Source organism: Podarcis vaucheri, assembly GCF_965113315.1.
Source record: "Podarcis vaucheri genome assembly, chromosome: 12".
Lineage (NCBI taxonomy): Eukaryota > Metazoa > Chordata > Lepidosauria > Squamata > Lacertidae > Podarcis > Podarcis vaucheri.
The window spans coordinates 62107245-62124143 of record NC_138750.1 but is presented as its reverse complement, the minus strand read 5'-3'; the positions used below and the strand labels follow the sequence as shown (position 1 = coordinate 62124143).

Below are 16899 nucleotides of genomic sequence, written 5' to 3'. Positions count from 1 at the left end.
CCTGGCCCACTAACCTGCTTCCAGTCATGGCCAGCGGTGTGCAGGCAGGTGCGAAGGCCAGCACCCCTTGCATTTCCCAAACCTTTTAAAACCAGCCGTATCTGGAGGGCCGGATGTTCCTGTAATGAACGCAAATCTGCCATTATTCCCTTATGGGGAACACAAGAGCCCTTATAGAGTCCTTAGTAGGTTCTCCATCGTTCGGAGAAAATAACAGAGTCCAACCAGAGAATATTGAGAAGCAAAGCAGCTCGTAAGCCTGATCTTTACTGAACTGTTGCAACAGGGTGCCCCCTTCACACGCAGGAAAGGAGGACCCAGAACCCCAGGTGTGTCCGCCCTTATATAGACATTTTAAATTGTCCACCCTGGAATTCAAGACCACCCCCAGAAACATCATACATACATCAGAGAAGGGGTGTAGCCCAAGACACTCCCCCCCGATACATCATACCTACACCACAGAAAAGACTGTCTAAAACAGAAATCTGAGTGCGTTGTTTATCTCCTGTCTGGCAGGTTACCTGTTAATGCTCACTTGATTGGATACCCTGGGGCACCTGGCCAGTCTTTTGTAATGATACTTAGTTCTTGAGCCAGGTCAAAGGCTCAACCTATTCAAACACAGACATACCCTTAAGACAGGATTTGTGAAGGAAAAGACAATGGGGAGGATTTTCCATTTTCCTTTGACCTTGCAGAGAAAAGATTTGGTTTTGGGAGTCAAAATAGCTTCAGGGCTGTTTTGCTGTGCTGCTTCAGACATGTGGTTTATATATGCAGTTATGAACATTTATTACATATATATATATATATATATATATATATATATATATATGACCTTAAATTTTTTTATTTCATTCCCTAGCCCCTATTGGGGCTGAATCGGCAGGGGATATTGGGAGTTGCAGTGGCAGTGGTAGTGTAGTGGTTAGAGTGTTGGACTAGGGCTTGGAAGAGACCAGGATTCAAAGCCCAACTTGGGTCATGGAGCTCCCTGGGTGACCTTGAGGGCCAGTCGCTGCCTCTCAGCGTGACCCACCCACAGGGTTGTTGTGTAAATGAGGAAAGGGCAGAAACCATGTACGCTCCCTGGAGCTCCTTGGAGAAAGAGGTGGGATCTAAATACAGAAAAGCCGGTGATCCGCTCGTCTTCATAGCAAATGAAACAGAAGCCTTTGGGCTTCCCGGTCCTCTTGCCGCGTGCCAAATTTATGTCCGCAATTTCCCCATTTGTTGTTGTTTAGTAGTTTAGTCGTTTCCAACTCTTTGTGACCCCCTGGACCAGAGCACGCCAGGCACTCCTGTCTTCCACTGCCTCCCGCAGTTTGGTCGGACTCATGTTGATAGTGTCCCACCATCTCGTCCTCTGTCGCCCCCTTCTCCTTGTGCCCTCCATCTTTCCCAACATCAGGGTCTTTTCCAGGGAGTCTTCTCTTCTCATGAGGTGGCCAAAGTATTGGAGCCTTAGCTTCAGGATCTGTCCTTCCAGGGAGCACTCAGGGCTGATTTCCTTCAGAATGGAGAGGTTTGATCTTCTTGCAGTCCATGGGACTCTCAAGAGTCTCCTCCAGCACCAGAATTCAAAAGTATCACTTCTGCAGCGATCAGCCTTCTTTATGGTCCAGCTCTCACTTCCATACATCACTAAATTTCACCACAGGTAAAGGTAAAGGGACCCCTGACCATTAGGTCCAGTCGTCTCCAACTCTGGGATTGCGGCGCTCATCTCACTTTATTGGCCAAGGGAGCCGGCGTACAGCTTCTGGATCACGTGGCCATAATGACTAAGCCGCTTCTGGCGAACCAGAGCAGCGCACGGAAACGCCGTTGACCTTCCTGCCAGAGTGGTACCTATTTATCTACTTGCACTTTGACGTGCTTTCGAACTGCAAGTTGGCAGGAGCACGGACTGAACAACGGGAGCTCACCCCGTCGCGGTGATTCGAACCGCCAACCTTCTGATCGGCAAGTCCTAGGCTCTGTGGTTTAACCCACAGCGCCACCCGTGTCCCTTACAGTATTTCCCCATACAGTACTGCAAAAAACATGCATCTATCATCGCCTTCTAACAGCTCATAGGGAAGACCACCTGCAAATATCTAGGCATTGCAGCGGGTTGGGCTAGATGACCCCTGGGGGTCCCTTCCAACGCTGTGATTTTATCCATGACAATTCCATTTATCTACCAGCATTCAGCTGTCAGCGTTGCGAGTGGATTAATTCCCTGCCCGCCCGCTCCATTCTGCGACCTCACGCCCGCCCGCGCCGTTTTCAAGCGGACTGCAGAGGGCGGCGGCAGCGAGAGCGGAGCCGAGACCCAGGGGCGCATGCGCAACGCGCCTCTTTTGACAAGTTGCCGGCAGAGGGCGGCGGAGGCCGACGAGCGCATGCGTACTGCGGCGGCCCTGCAGGCCTCGCGAAGCAGCGGCGCCTCTTTCGACCCTCGGCGGACGCCGTACTGAAGAGAGAGCGCGAGAAAGAGAGCGACGCGATGTTCGCACAGCTGAACGAGCTGCTCGGAGCCTCCGTCGAGAAGCCGGAGCAGGTGAGGGGCCGCCGCCTGGAAGTCTCCGGCCTCCGTGGAGCGGTGGGCGGAGGGCTGGTGGGTTGTGTGGGGCTCCGGCTCCCAGGATGCAACGCGCGTGCGTGGTGTGGGAGCGAAGCATGCTGGGATTTGTAGTCATTCCCCCTTGGCCTTCCAGGCCTTTCCCCCCTAAAGTGAAGCCTCTTTCTGGAGACTTCCAGGTGCTTTGACTTCTAATGTATCTATCGCTTTTCTATATTACTGTGCACAAGGTGGATTGCAAGATAAAGAAACAGCAAAATAAGAGAGCAGTCTTCCCACACCTTATAGCAATCTGATTAAATACAAAAAAGTCATCATAAAAACATAACTTTGAAATAGGTGACATATCAAATAAGTTACAGATAGGTAGCCGTGTTGGTCTGCCATAGTCAAAATAAAAAAATTCCTTCCAGTAGCACCTTAAAGACCAACTAAGTTAGTTCTTGGTATGAGCTTTCGTGTGCATGCACACTTCTTCAGATACACTGAAACAGAAGTTGCCAGATCCTTCTATATAGTGAGAAGGTGGGGAGGGGTATTACTCAGAAGGGTGGTGGGAATGGGAGATTGGCAGTTGCAACTCATTACCAAACTTAAAACCATGGAGAGACCTGGTTTGAACAAAGACATTGGATTCTTATCTCATTATACATGACTTAGCCATTTTTCACCTTCTCACCCCTTGCCTTTTCCTGTAAGACCTATTGCAGTCGTTAAGAGTCGTCAACAGGCTCATCTCAGCTACCTGCCAATCTCCCATTCCCACCACCCTTCTGAGTAATACCCCTCCCCACCTTCTCACTATATAGAAGGGTCTGGCAACTTCTGTTTCAGTGTATCTGAAGAAGTGTGCATGCACACGAAAGCTCATACCAAGAACTAACTTAGTTGGTCTTTAAGGTGCTACTGGAATGAATTTTTTTATTCTATCAAATAAGGTAACATTGAATAATGCCTTTGAATATAATAGTACACTACAAAACCAACTCCCAGAATATCAGCAAATAATGATTAAAGAGAAATTCACAATTATAATCATTACTAAAGTATAATCAAGAAAAATAGTGGCAAGTCACAATGCATAAAATACCACAATACATACAAAACCGTGTAACAGGGTCGAATTAGAAACAGAGGCACGCAATATATAAAATTATTATTTTTCATCCCTGATTTCTATCTATTCTTGTTAATATTAGTTAGATTTGTATACTGCATTGATATTAACATTATTATTACTATTATTATTACATATTTATTTGTTCTTCGACTTTTTCCCATGATAGGGACTCAAGGTGGATTATGGATAAAAAACAGCTAGAAACACAGAGAAAAATAACCATTAAAAACAATTAAACATTGATGTAGTTAGAAGTACAGTGGTACCTCGGGTTACATACGCTTCAGGTTACATACGCATCAGGTTACAGACTCTGCTAACCCAGAAATATTACCTCGGGTTAAGAACTTTGCTTCAGGATGAGAACAGAAATCGTGTTCCGGCGGCGCGGTAGCAGCAGGAGGCCCCATTAGCTAAAGTGGTGCTTCAGGTTAAGAACAGTTTCAGTTTAAGAACGGATCTCTGGAACTAATTAAGTACTTAACCCGAGGTAGCACTGTATATATATCTACATATATACACACCCATATTTTTTCCCCTCCAAGTAGCTCAAGGTGGTATAGGCAGTTCTCTCCCCACCCTAATTTAATCTCCGCCGTGACCCAGTGAGGTCATAATTCTTGGTTTCCAGACCCACGGTCATCTTGATCGTCGTCCTCTGCACATGTTCCAGCATGTCAATATTCTTTTGAAATTGGGGAGCCCAGAACTGGATACAGGACTCCAAGTGGTCTCCAGCCAAGGCAGAATAGAGCGATACTGTTATTTCCCTTGTTCTGAACTCTAGACCTCTGTTGATGCAGCCTAGAATTGCGTTAGGTTTTTTTGCTGCTGCATCACACTGTTGACTCATGTGATCGTTTCATTTTTATACTCTCCCTATTTTTTTTGTTCTCCAGGGCAAGCTGACCTTGCTGTGTTCTGACAAGACAGATGCCAGCTTCTTGCTTCACCATTTCCTTTCCTTTTATTTGAAAGGTATGCAGCAAAATCAATCTGGTGATTTTAAAAAAAAAAAACACCACCCCATATTTCTTACATAAAACCAGACATTGGCAAAATGGGATGCAAACGTCTTTAGAAGAAGCGTAGCATGTGTGTATGTGATCTGTACACCTGTTTGAGGGGGAGAATTCTGGAATGTGTTCATTTATTTATTTACCGTATTTTTCGTTCTATAGGACGCACATTTCCCCCTCCAAAAATTGAGGGGAAATGTGTGTGCGTCCTATAGAGCGAATGCAGGCTGCGCCGCTAAGCCCAAAGCCAGAACAGGAAGACGGAGCACTGCGGAGCGCTCTGTCTCGCTGCTCTAGCTTGGGGACGGTGCCTTCACCCCGCTGTCCTGCAGAAGCTAGCAAGGCTGTTCCCAAGCCAGCACAGTGAGACGCCCTCCGTCTCGCTGCTCTAGTTTGGGGACGGCTGCGCGCAAACCTCTGTAGAAGCTAGCAAGGCTGTTCCCAAGCCAGAACAGTGAGACGGAGGGCTCCGTCTCGCTGCTCTAGCTTGGGGATGGCTGCGTGCAAACCTCTGTAGGGCAGCGGGGTGCTGCGCTCCAAAGGCTTCAGGGATCTTTGAGGCTGGCAGTGGGGGAAAGCAGCGCTTCGCCCTACCGCCAGCCCCACAAGCTCTGGTGAATGTACCTTGAACACACCTTGTTTTAGAGGGGGAGAACAAGAAAAAAATTTTTTCCCTGTTCTCCCCCTCCTATGGTCCGGTGCGTCCTATGGTCCGGTGCGTCCAATGGAGCGAAAAACACGGTATGTAAATGGGGGAATAAAACCGTCAACAAGATAGACCTGTGAATGTAAAAATTAAATGAAAATAAACACAAAGCAGAGCAGTGGCCTGGAGGATTCAGAAGAGTGGATGAAATCTCTGCAGTCAGCCTGTTTATATTCTAGAGAATCCCTGACAGATGGCCATCCAATATCTGCTTCAAGACCTCCAGTGAAGGAGAGTCCTTTGCCTTCCTTCCACTGTCCATTTGGGCAAGTAAAGTCAAAAGACGCAATGATTCGGCAGTGAACCTGTTTTGTCATTTCCCAGCAGGATGGGAAAGCCTTGAAAGGTGTTGACAAAAATGACAATGGGAAAAGGCATTTTCAGAGCAACAGTTTGTTTCCTGCCGTTTTTTGTGTTGTAATCGCCTTGATGGTGGGAACATCGTAACAGCAAAACACCTTGTGTCCCTTTTTGTCTTTCCAGCTGGCTGCAAAGTTTGTTTCGTAGGCCTTCTGCAGTCCTTCAGCCACTACAACATAGTGGCCCAAAAGCTGGTAAGCCAGGCTGATTTTATTGTGTTAATTAAAACATCTCAGTTCTGCCTTTCCATTTCTGGCAGCAACAGATCTCACCTTGAAAGGTGGGGGAAGACAGAGACAGGCCTCCAGGGGTGATCTACCTGGCTGTTGGATCAGGCTGAGGGGGGCCAAAAGGGAAAATGTTAAGGGAGCACAGCAGCTCTCCTGCTCACGATTACCAGCCATATACGGAATTAAAATTAATACCAAGGCATCAGCATCTTAATCCAGGGGCTCTCAAACTTTTGCAGGCTGCTAACCCCTTCCCCAGTGGCCCCTACCCTATAAAATAGCAGTTTACACAACCCACTAAGGACGATAACAACACAATTAAGTTCAGCAAATAGGATTGCATGAAAAGCATTTTCATGCATTCTTACGGAAACATAAGGGGCTTTATAGCACAATGTATTTCTGTGCAACTGCTTAACAAACACACACAAACCTTCAACTACCACAGATGTACAGTTAAGGATTTAGGAGAAAATCAATAGCTGTTACCCATAATAGGCTATCTTGTGACAACTCAGAATCGTTGCAAATGGATGTGACCTAAGGAAATAGCGATAAGAGCAGCGGAACTTGAAATGCAGAGTGTGGAAGGTGTTTTGCTTGAGGCTTTAAGCTGGTCAATCATAGAAAAGTGATCAATGCGCTTGGAGAAGACCACCTCCAGCCCCCCCCCCACTGCCCCCTTGCCTCTTAAAGGTAATTAGGTCCAGTCGTGGCCGATCCTGGGGTTGTGGCGCTCATCTCGCTTTACTGGCCGAGGGAGCCGGCATACAGCTTCTGGGTCATGTGGCCAGCATGACTAAGCCGCTTCTGGCAAACCAGAGCAGTGCACGGAAACGCCAGTGTACAGCTTCCGGGTCGTGTGGCCAGCATGACTAAGCCGCTTCTGGCAAACCAGAGCAGCACACAGAAACGCCATTTACCTTCCCGCTGGAGCGGTACCTATTTATCTACTTGCACTTTGACGTGCTTTCGAACTGCTAGGTTGGCAGGAGCAGGGACTGAGCAACGGGAGCTCACCCCGTTGCGGGGATTCGAACCGCCGACCTTCTGATCGGCAAGTCCTAGGCTCTGTGGTTTAACCCACAGCGCCACCCACGTCCCCCCTTGCCTCTTAGCACACCCTTAAGTAATCCCCCTGCCCCCTGCAGGGCAGGTACCACCCACTTTGGGAAGCAGTCAGCTAGAGCATTGCTCAGTTGTGTCTCCAACTAAGTACCATCTATGAAGACACTTCTTATCAGGAAGGACTATTTCCTTCATTTTGGTATAATTTATGACCAAATAAATTAAGTACAGTGGTGCATCGCAAGACGAAAAGAATCCGTTCTGTGATTCTCTTCGTCTAGCGGTTTTTTTGTCTTGCGAAGCAAGCCCATTGACGGATTAGAGGATTAGCGCTATTAGCAGCTTTTAGCGGCTTATTAGCTTATCGGATCAGCTGATAAGCGGCTTAGCGGCTTAGAAAAAGGGGGGGGGACCAGCAGGAACTCGCAAGACATTTTCGTTTTGCGAAGCAAGCCCATAGGAAATTCATTTTGCGAAGCACCTCCAAAACGGAAAACCCTTTTGTCTAGCGGGTTTTCCGTCTTGCGAGGCATTCGTCTTGCAAGGCACCACTGTACATAAGAAAGAGCCTGGCGGCTGGATCAGGCCAGAGGGGGCCCGTCTACTCTAACATCCTGTTTCTGGTGACTCTTCAACACACAGGAACTGGTGCAGAGGTTTCTCACAATCGAGGGCGATTGTGTGTGTGCTGTCTCTCCCAAGGATTTCCATAGCTGTCTGCGTTGATAAACAATGCAAAGGATTTGAAACTGGGTTGTGAGGGACTCCTGGGCCAGCTTCCACGTGGAACAGGAGATGATGAATGTTCCTGCTAGTTGCTTTTGGCAGGTAGGCCGCCCTAGCCAAAAACCTGCAGGAGAGATGTTCAAATGTGCCTGGCGTCCGTTTGCAAAATTGCAATGCTTGCATTTCTCCACCTGCAAATATTGCTTTTCAGGGAGTCAGCTTGGCTGCGGCCAAAGAACGAGGCCAGCTTGTGTTCTTGGAAGGGCTGAAAACTTCAAACGACATATTGTTTGGCCAGCAGCAGCAAGAACAGACGGGTGAAGCCAGCCCTTTCCAGTTTCTCAGGTAACTTGCATCGCTGCCCTAACCAGATCTACTCAGAAGTAAGTCCGACTGAAGTAGGGTTAGGATTGCACCCTAACTCCTTAAAAAAAGGAGTGGAAATGTTTTGATGAATATATGTCAAAATATTGCTCAAAAAAAGATACAGTGGTGCTCCGCAAGACGAATGCCTTGCAAGACGGAAAACTCGCTAGACGAAAGAGTTTTCCATTTTGGAGGTGCTTCGCAAAACGAATCTCCTATGGGCTTGCTTCGCAAGACGACAATGTCTTGCGAGTTCCTGCTGGGTTTTTTTCTTCCCCCCCTTTTTCTAAGCCGCTAAGCCCCTTATCAGCTGATCCGATCAGCAGATAAGCCGCTAAAAGCCGCTAATAGCGCTAATCCGCTAATCCGTCAATGGGCTTGCTTCGCAAGACAAAAAACCGCTAGACGAAGAGAATCACAGAATGGATTCTTTTCGTCTTGCAAGGCACCACTGTAATGCTAATATGCCTAAATTAAAACGCGAAGTAATGGATGGAAGAAAAATTAGTAAGGAAAGATAATAAGAACATATAGATGATTTGAGAAGACTGTAGAATGCAAAGATTATTGTAAATGTTATAATGCCAAGTCAAGTAACCTTTATTGGAATCACATAAGAACATTCAGAATACATTCAGAATGGATAGGCCAGTGCGATCTGTTGCCACCCCAACGGCACAGTCACGCGCCAAAGGGCAGAAGAGCAATCCGCCTCATCTCTGTGGGTTTCCATCAAGGGCAGGATCCTGTAGCATGCTTTGGCGACAAAAAAATCAGATAGAGGAACTTAGCCACTGTCTTGGTGAGTTCCTGGTCTCTCCTCTGTAATAAGAAGTGCATGACCTCCATCTCTGGTTTCCATGTTGGAATGCATAGATGGTCTAAAAATTGTTGGCAGAGATCATCATACACATTACATTTAAGGTCCGTGTAAGCTGGAGTTTCCACCAGGTGGGCATCGCATGGGCAGAGCCTATCTCCTTCTGCCAAACCCGCAAACCTACCGCAAAGGAGGTTTAATCTTCCTTGCAGATTAAACAAAAATTGTAAATAATTAAGGTTAAATTCCTGCACCCAAGAGAGTCGAAAATAAAGAGGGGAGCATGTTTTTTTTCGCAGCTGAGATTAGTTCCTGGCGATCTACGTCCCACAGCCTAGTTTTTAACATGGTCTCGGCGACTGGGAAAGCCACAGCGCCCAGGAGATCCTCTGAAAGCCCAAATTGCCGTATCTTTGGGCAAAACAGTTGTAGCCCTGGGGAAGGGAAAGAGTCAGGCAGAACTTCGCTGAGTAAGGTATCTTTGTCTGCTTAAAAATTGTATAATGTGGAGGAAATTGAGTGGGGGCGGAGGGAAGTGGGAGGAAGGAGAAAAGAATAATATGATGAATTGAGGAAATATAAATGTAAATGTATGGGGGGGTGGGGAGGAAATGTGTTGGCTTTGGTACATTTGTATTGTAATGTAATATGTGAAAACCAATAAATAATTGTTGCCAAAGAAAAGGAAAAAACCCCGGATTGCAGCCTAAGCCTTTGATAGTATATTTAATTGAGTGGGGAGAAGTTGTTTCCTGGCACCTGTTACATAGGTATGTGTTTGGAGGTAATATCTCTTGCTTGCGGTGGGATGTTGTGGATGTTGTAGATGTGATCTTCCAGGGACTTAGACCTCTCCTCTCCTCCGTCTGTCCCTGGCAGTGGTGACGGCTCAAACCTGAAAGCCCTTTATGAGTTTGTCCGGAGTGCGCTGAGCCCTGCCGCTGGCGGAGACTCGTGGAAATGCCCTGTTCTGCTTGTGGACGACCTTGGCGTCTTGCTGGGCCTGGGTGTGAGACTGACGGACATTCTCGACTTCATCCATTACTGCAGAGTCACGGTGAACACTCAGCTTAAGGTACCGTGATTGCTGCGCAGTTGCTTTTTCTCTTTTGACAGGTGCCTGCACTGAAACGAGTGGCCGTTGTCACTCCAGCGTAGGCAGGGCTTGGAAGGAAATCCTGTTCCTTTTACAGCCCTTTCTTGGGCTTTCAAGAACTGTTTCCAAAGTGCTTAATGCAGGCACCACCAAGCCCTTTCGCATGTTCTCCTTGTGTGCAACCATGTACATGGGCGGCGCCAGGAAGTAGATGAATACAGTGGTACCTCGGTTTAAGAACAGTCCTGTTGACGAACTATTCAGTTTACAAACTCCGCAAAACCGGAAATAGTGTCCCAGTTTTTGGGACGCGGTTGGCACTGTAGTCTAAACCACTGAGCCTCTTGGGCTTGCCAATCAGAAGGTCGGCAGTTCGAATCCCCATGATGGGATGAGTTTCCGTTGCTCAGTCCCTGCTCCTGCCAACTAAGCAGTTTGAAAGCACGCCAGTGCAAGTAGATAAACAGGTATGGCTGTGGCGGGAAGGTAAACGGCATCTCCATGCGCTCTTTTGGTTTTGTTGTTCCTTTGCGCCAGAAGCGGCTTAGTCATGCTGGCTACATGACCCAGAAAAACTGTCTGCAGACAAACGCCGGCTCCCTTGGCCTATAGAGTGAGATGAGCGCGCAACCCCAGAGTCGTCTGCGACTGGACTTACCTATCAGGGGTCCTTTACCTTTACCTTTTTTTTTTGAGAACTTTACCTTGGTCTAAGAACACAATCTGAACGGTGGAAGGGCACTGGCGGCGGCAAGCCTCATTAGGGAATGCGCGCCTCAGTTTAAGAAGGGTTTTGGTTTAAGAACAGACTTCCAGAACGGATTAAGTTCGTAAACTGAGGTACCACTATAAATAATTTCATTCATACCCAGGAATGGTGGGAGAGAGCTGGAGAGCCTTCGTGACTCACGAGGAGACCCTCTCCGGAGCCTGAAGAGGACGTATATTTAGCTTTTTAAAATTTTACCTGTGTTGTTTTAATTTGCAGGAGGCCCCATTAGCTAAAGTGGTACCTCAGGTTAAGAACAGTTTCAGGTTAAGAACGGACCTCCAGAACAAATTAAGTTCTTAACCCGAGGTACCACTGTAGCTGCCTTGAGTCCTGGTCGGGGGGGGGAGGTGGGGTATATATAAATAGAATAGTAATCTGCCTCTTAGCTTCAAAAATTCAAAATTCAGCTTGGTGCAGATACTACATAGTTAGGAGACCGGGGGCAGGTGTCTTATCTGCGCCTCCTGATCTAAAATTGGAGCTGAAACTGTTGTGGTGCTTCCTGGCTCTCAGGGGAACTTGGTTGTGATGCTGCACAGCAGCGCTGACTCGGAGGATGAGGAGAACGAGCTGCTTGTGAAGGCTGTCCGTCACCAGAGCAATCGGATCCTGTGGGCAGAAGGACTGGCGACTGGCTACTGCAAGGATGTTCATGGGCAGGTGAGTGTGTTGAAGCAAATATGAAGGTGAAAGGCCTGCAAACACCACCTTCATCGTCAAGATAACCTCACGATTAATTGGTAGTTGTTGCAGCAATGAGCTCATCTATGTTTTGGTTCACTTCTGGTTGCTGATTTGCTACCAGGAGAAGTTCCAGGTGTTACTATTAGTGTAAAAGGTAAAGGGACCCCTGACCATTAGGTCCAGAGATATGTCAAGCCTTTATTTGTTATAATTGTGATGATCATGGCATGGTACAGCTGATGAAAACCCCAGATTAACAATCTCATAAAATTAGAATATTGTGAAAAGGTGCAGTAGCTATTCAATCCATAACACCTGCAATGGGTTCCTGAGCCTTTAAATGGTCTCTCAGTCTGGTTCAGTAGGAAGCACAATCATGGGGAAGGCTGCTGACCTGACAGTTGTGCAGAAAGCCATCATTGAGTTTTCATTTGGGTTTTCGTCAGCTGTATGCCATGATCATCGCAATGATAACAGATAAAGGCTTGACATATCTCGCTTTGCGTGTCATGAGTCTGTCTCATATATTAGTTTTACCTTTTATGTTGAATTACTGAAATAAATGAACTTTTCCATGATATTCTAATTTTTGGAGTTTCACCTGTAAGTTTAGTGATCTAGCAGAACACATTTTTTAATATATAGAAAAGCAATAAATAAATGCTCTCTCTCTCTCCCCCCCCCCCCATTTTCCCTTTCGTTGCTCCAGTTGTCGATCATCCAGCGGAGCTCATGGGAGAGGAAAGCGGAGCGAGACCTCCTGCGCATTTACCAGTACAAGATCCAGGACAGGAATGTCGTGTTTTTTGCTCGCGGGATGTCGGCGGCTGTGCTGTGACTTTCTGAGGGTTGGGAGAAGCTTGGTTCAGGGGCGATGGAGAAGGAGTGGCTCTGTCCTCAGGAAGATCTCGAGGCATCGAGAGAGGGACAGAAGGATTCTCCCATGCAGAGGTGGCTTTTGCAGTGACGGTTCAGTCACTGGGGTGTTCTGTTGGGGTTTGATCCGCCACTGGCTTCCCACCTCCACTGCAGTCCTCTGTCTGATCTTGAATTTCTTCTGAGCTGCTCTGCGGACAATGTCGAAAACAAGGAAAAGACTGTAACCAGTAGTTTGGGGCCTGTCACTAAAAAAAACTCCAGCCAGCCTTGGTGTTGTGCCAGGTGGTCTCGGGAGGTTCGCCGGTTCCTGAGCGGGTGTCAAAAGACAGCAAGGCAGGTCAGGAGGCCGAGGCAACTGAAAACGCTCCGTGTTCAGTTGTGTACAGGTGCTGTGCCCATCTTCGCAGGCTGTCAGGTTGCCCAAGATACCAACACAACCCAGCCTTCAAGTATGCTACGGACGGAAGGCAGGAAATGACTTGCGTGCAGATGAGATAACTCAGGGAAGTGAGCCAAGCCACACAGTCTGATTAAAGGGGCACCAAAATACCCCTTGTAGTTAAGGCAGAGAGCTCAAAGTGACTTTCTGCAAGGATCACCATCAGTTTCCCCATGGGTAACGTGGTCATGCGACCAAGTCACTGTAACCTGACCTGTACTTGACGTCACATCAGTAGTCGGGGGAAACAGAAGTTTGGGGGAAGAGCCTTGCAGGCTGCATTAGGGGCCTTGCAGGGGCCCCAATGTGGGCCCCGGGCTGGCAGTTCCCAACCCCTGGCTTCCCAACCCCGGGCTGGCAGTTCCCAACCCCTGGCTTAAGAAAGACAGGACCAGCACAACAAGGGACACCTCTGCTCATCCCAGGCACTCCATTCTCCTCATCTGGATTTGGGCCTGAAAGCACGGGGAACCTCTGACATTGCCCAACATCGTTTCTGATTGCGGGGCGTGTCTGTTAAAGCTGAATAAACACGCAATTCAAGACCAGTTGCAGATTTCATGCTTGTTTGAGCCAAACCTATTCTCTCCTATTTAGTTTGGATTTGCAATGTTGGGATGCTGCTGTCCACTGCTGTCCTAACAGCTCTGTTAGAATGATGTTGGAATGAAGTTAAGTGGTTTTAGCAGCAATGTTACAAAGGAGTATGTAAAAATGGATTGTTAACAGGTGAGAATCTAAAGTTATAATACATTAAGATAAAGGATTAAGATAAGAGCAAAGAGGGAAAGGATTTGCTGAATTAACTAACTGAACCGGAATACAAAAAAGGGAGCTGTGAGGAGGTCAGGGAAACAAGTAAATGAAAAACAAGACATGGAAAGATTGATTTGTATTTAACTGTTTTTATTTTTTTTGTATTTTGTACTTTATTTTTTCTTTTTTTCCCTTATTTTTGTAACATTTTCTGAAACTTTAATAAATATAATTTAAAAAAAACAAAACAGAATGCGGCAGCTAGACTGGTGCCTGAGAGTGGCCGCCGGGACCATATAACACTGGTCCTAAAGGATCTTCACTGGCTCCCAGTACATTTCTGAGCAGAATTCAAAGTGTTGGTGCTGACCTTTAGAGCCCTAAACGGCTTCAGTCCTGTATACCTCCTGTATATCTCCACCCCCATCGTTCAGCCCGGACACTGAGGTCTTCTTCTGAGAGCCTCCTGAAGGCTCCCTCCCTGTGAAAAGTGAAGCTGCAGGGAACCAGATATAGGGCCTTCTTGGTAGTGGCGCCCGCCCTGTGGAAGGCCCTCCCATCAGATGTCAAGGAAATAAACAACTATCTGACTTTTAGAAGACATCTGAAGCCAGCCTTGTTTGGGGACGTTTTTAAGGACTGATGTTTTTATTATGTTTTTAGATATGTTGTAAGCCACCCAGAGTGGCTGGGGAAACACAGCCAGATGGGCGGGGTATAAATATTATTATTCCATATTTTGACACCCGGTGTTGACATTCTGTCTCTGACCTGCTGCAGGAAAGGAAACGTGGGTGCTCTGTATATTGACAGCTGTGATTGATGACCTCCCACATCTTCAGTAATGAAGTGTGGGAAGACAGGAATGATGAGTACACTCATAGTTGCTACAGGGCTCCAACCCCACCTGTTATTGTTAGACAGCTAAACCTAGGAGAAGCTGGGTGTGAAGTGTATGACGTAACTATGGGACCGCTTCTCCTGGTATGCCCCGCGGAGGACCTTAAGGTCCACAAATGACAACACTTTGGAGGTCCCAAGTCGCAAGTTGATTGGTCTCAACTAGGGCCAGGGCCTTTTCAGTACTGGCCCTGACTTGGTGGAATGCTCTGTCACAAGAGACCAGGGCTCTGCGGGACTTGAAATCTTTCCGCAGGGCCTGCAAAACAGAGCTGTTCCGCCTGGCCTTTGGTTTGGACTTGGTCTGACCCTTATGTTTTCCTCCCCTTTTGGTTTTGATCCATGGGCTACTTTTAAAATGAGGCTGCATTTTAAATTGCATATTAACCTGTGTTTTAAATTGTTTGGATGGCTTTAAAAGAGGGGAAAAATTATGGAGAAGAGGGCCATTGGTGGTTGTGCTTTGCCCTGCCTAGAACTAGGGTTGAGGTGGCAGAAATGACTGGCAGAATCCGAGACCAGGGAGAAGAGTTGGTGAAAGAAGACTGGAAGAAATTTAAAGACTATTTACAGAAATATTGTAAAATTAATGAATGTTAGAAGGATGTTGGATAGAAACTAAGGGGTTTCCAGCTGTAATGCTTTAGGAGATACGAAAAAAAAAGGTTTACAAATGGGTAAAAGCATAATGGTAAGGATTTGCTGAACTAACAAATTGAAGTGGAATACAAAGAAGGGAGGTATGAGGAGGTCTGGGGAAATAAGCGAAGGAAGATATGTTATGGAAAATTATTTGTTTTTTAATTGTTTTATGTTGTATCTTGTTTCTTTTTATTTTTCATTTTCATTGTTATATTTTAAAAACTTTAATAAATATCTTTTTTTTGGGGGGGGGGGAAATAGAACTAGTGTTGAGGTTTCAGAGAAAGAATCATTCCAGATAGAAGAAATTCTTTATGACAAATTGGAATCTGTTGATTCACCATACTTTTTTTCTCCCAGTCATTATTATTTTTGATATATAACATGCCTCACCTTTGAAGGCTTAAATTTATCTAATTCTGTAAAAAAAAGAAAAAAGGCAGTGATATGAATTGGTGGAAGGAAGAGGCAGTTTGGTGTTGCCTGGGCCGCACCATTATTATGACTCAGAAAAGAAAATTGTTTTATAATTATGGTAGAGTTGAAACAGGGATGGAGAGATTAGATTTGTTTTTTCTTCCTTAAAGAGGCTTAATGCATTGCTGGCCTTGTGCAACCTGCAACCTCAGGCTCTATTGGTACGTGAACAGCAGCAGATTCTGCTTAAAGCAAAACCCAGCAACTTTTCTTTGCACAGAATGCTGGCAGCCAACAATTAAGGCAAGAGCAGACCGCACTCAGTTAAAAGTATATTTTAAAAATTGTTACTATGCCTACTGTTATAAGAAAAAAACTGCTCCCTTTCCCTTATGGGATATCCAAGAGCCCATACAGAGTCCTTAAGTGGGTTCCCTATTGATAGGAGAAAATAACAGAGGCCAACCAGGGAATATTGAGAAGCAAAGCAGCTAGGAAGCCTGATCTTTATTAAACTGTCGGAACAGGGTCCTCACTCACCACACGCAGGAGGGAGAAGGAAACCAGAACATTGGTGTGCAAGCTCTTATATAGACTTTTGAAATTGCCCACCCTGGAGCCCAAGACCACCCAACTAAAACGTCATACAGGTACATACATCTCAGAAGGAGGCAGTCAAAAGCAGAGGAGGCGGTCTACAGCAGAAATCCTGTTTGCCAGGGTACCTGATAATGGTCACTGATTGTATTACTTGAGCAGTCTGGCCATTCTTTGGTGATGGTAAATACTCAGTTCCTGAAACCAGGTCACAGGCTCACCCTATTCATATACAGATACCCCATTAAGACAGGATTTGTGAGCAAAGAGGCAATGGGGAGGTTTTCCAATTTCCTTCCTCCTTGCAGAGAAATATTTGAGGTCAATTTGGGAGAGTCACATGGCTTCAGGATTATTTTCCTGTACTGTTTCAGACATGTGGTTTATATATTTATGTATGTGTTTGCCTGGTACATTTATTTTATATCTTAGACCTTACAATTCTCCTAACACCTACTGAGCATTTTCTTGCACTGTGTTATATGGAATTGGGTCATAACCAACTCTGGAAAGCAGCCTATCAAGATGTTTTAGACAATTATTCTTTTCCAAATCTGAGCTCTGCTTTGATATTGAGTACGTGTCAACTAAGGGATTGACTCTTCTGGATAGACTCTAGAAGGGACCTGCAACTAATTAGAACACCCAATTCCCCCTTGGTAGCCATCCTTGAAAGCAGTACATTTTAGAGTGGGTTATCTTATCAAATTGACCAGTTTCCTTAAGAAATGCC

General features: G+C 46.2%; 1 protein-coding gene across 1 annotated transcript; it reads left to right on the top strand.

The window, feature by feature from the left end:
* The first annotated feature begins 2383 nt into the window (after positions 1-2383).
* On the top strand, positions 2384-13114 carry ELP6 (elongator acetyltransferase complex subunit 6). Its single transcript, XM_082192631.1, has 7 exons — positions 2384-2548; positions 4589-4667; positions 5898-5968; positions 8010-8143; positions 9864-10059; positions 11366-11512; positions 12246-13114. Exons 1-7 carry the CDS (start codon positions 2495-2497, stop codon positions 12372-12374), a joined length of 810 nt encoding a protein of 269 aa, XP_082048757.1. The 5' UTR covers positions 2384-2494; the 3' UTR covers positions 12375-13114.
* Positions 13115-16899: the final 3785 nt, after the last annotated feature.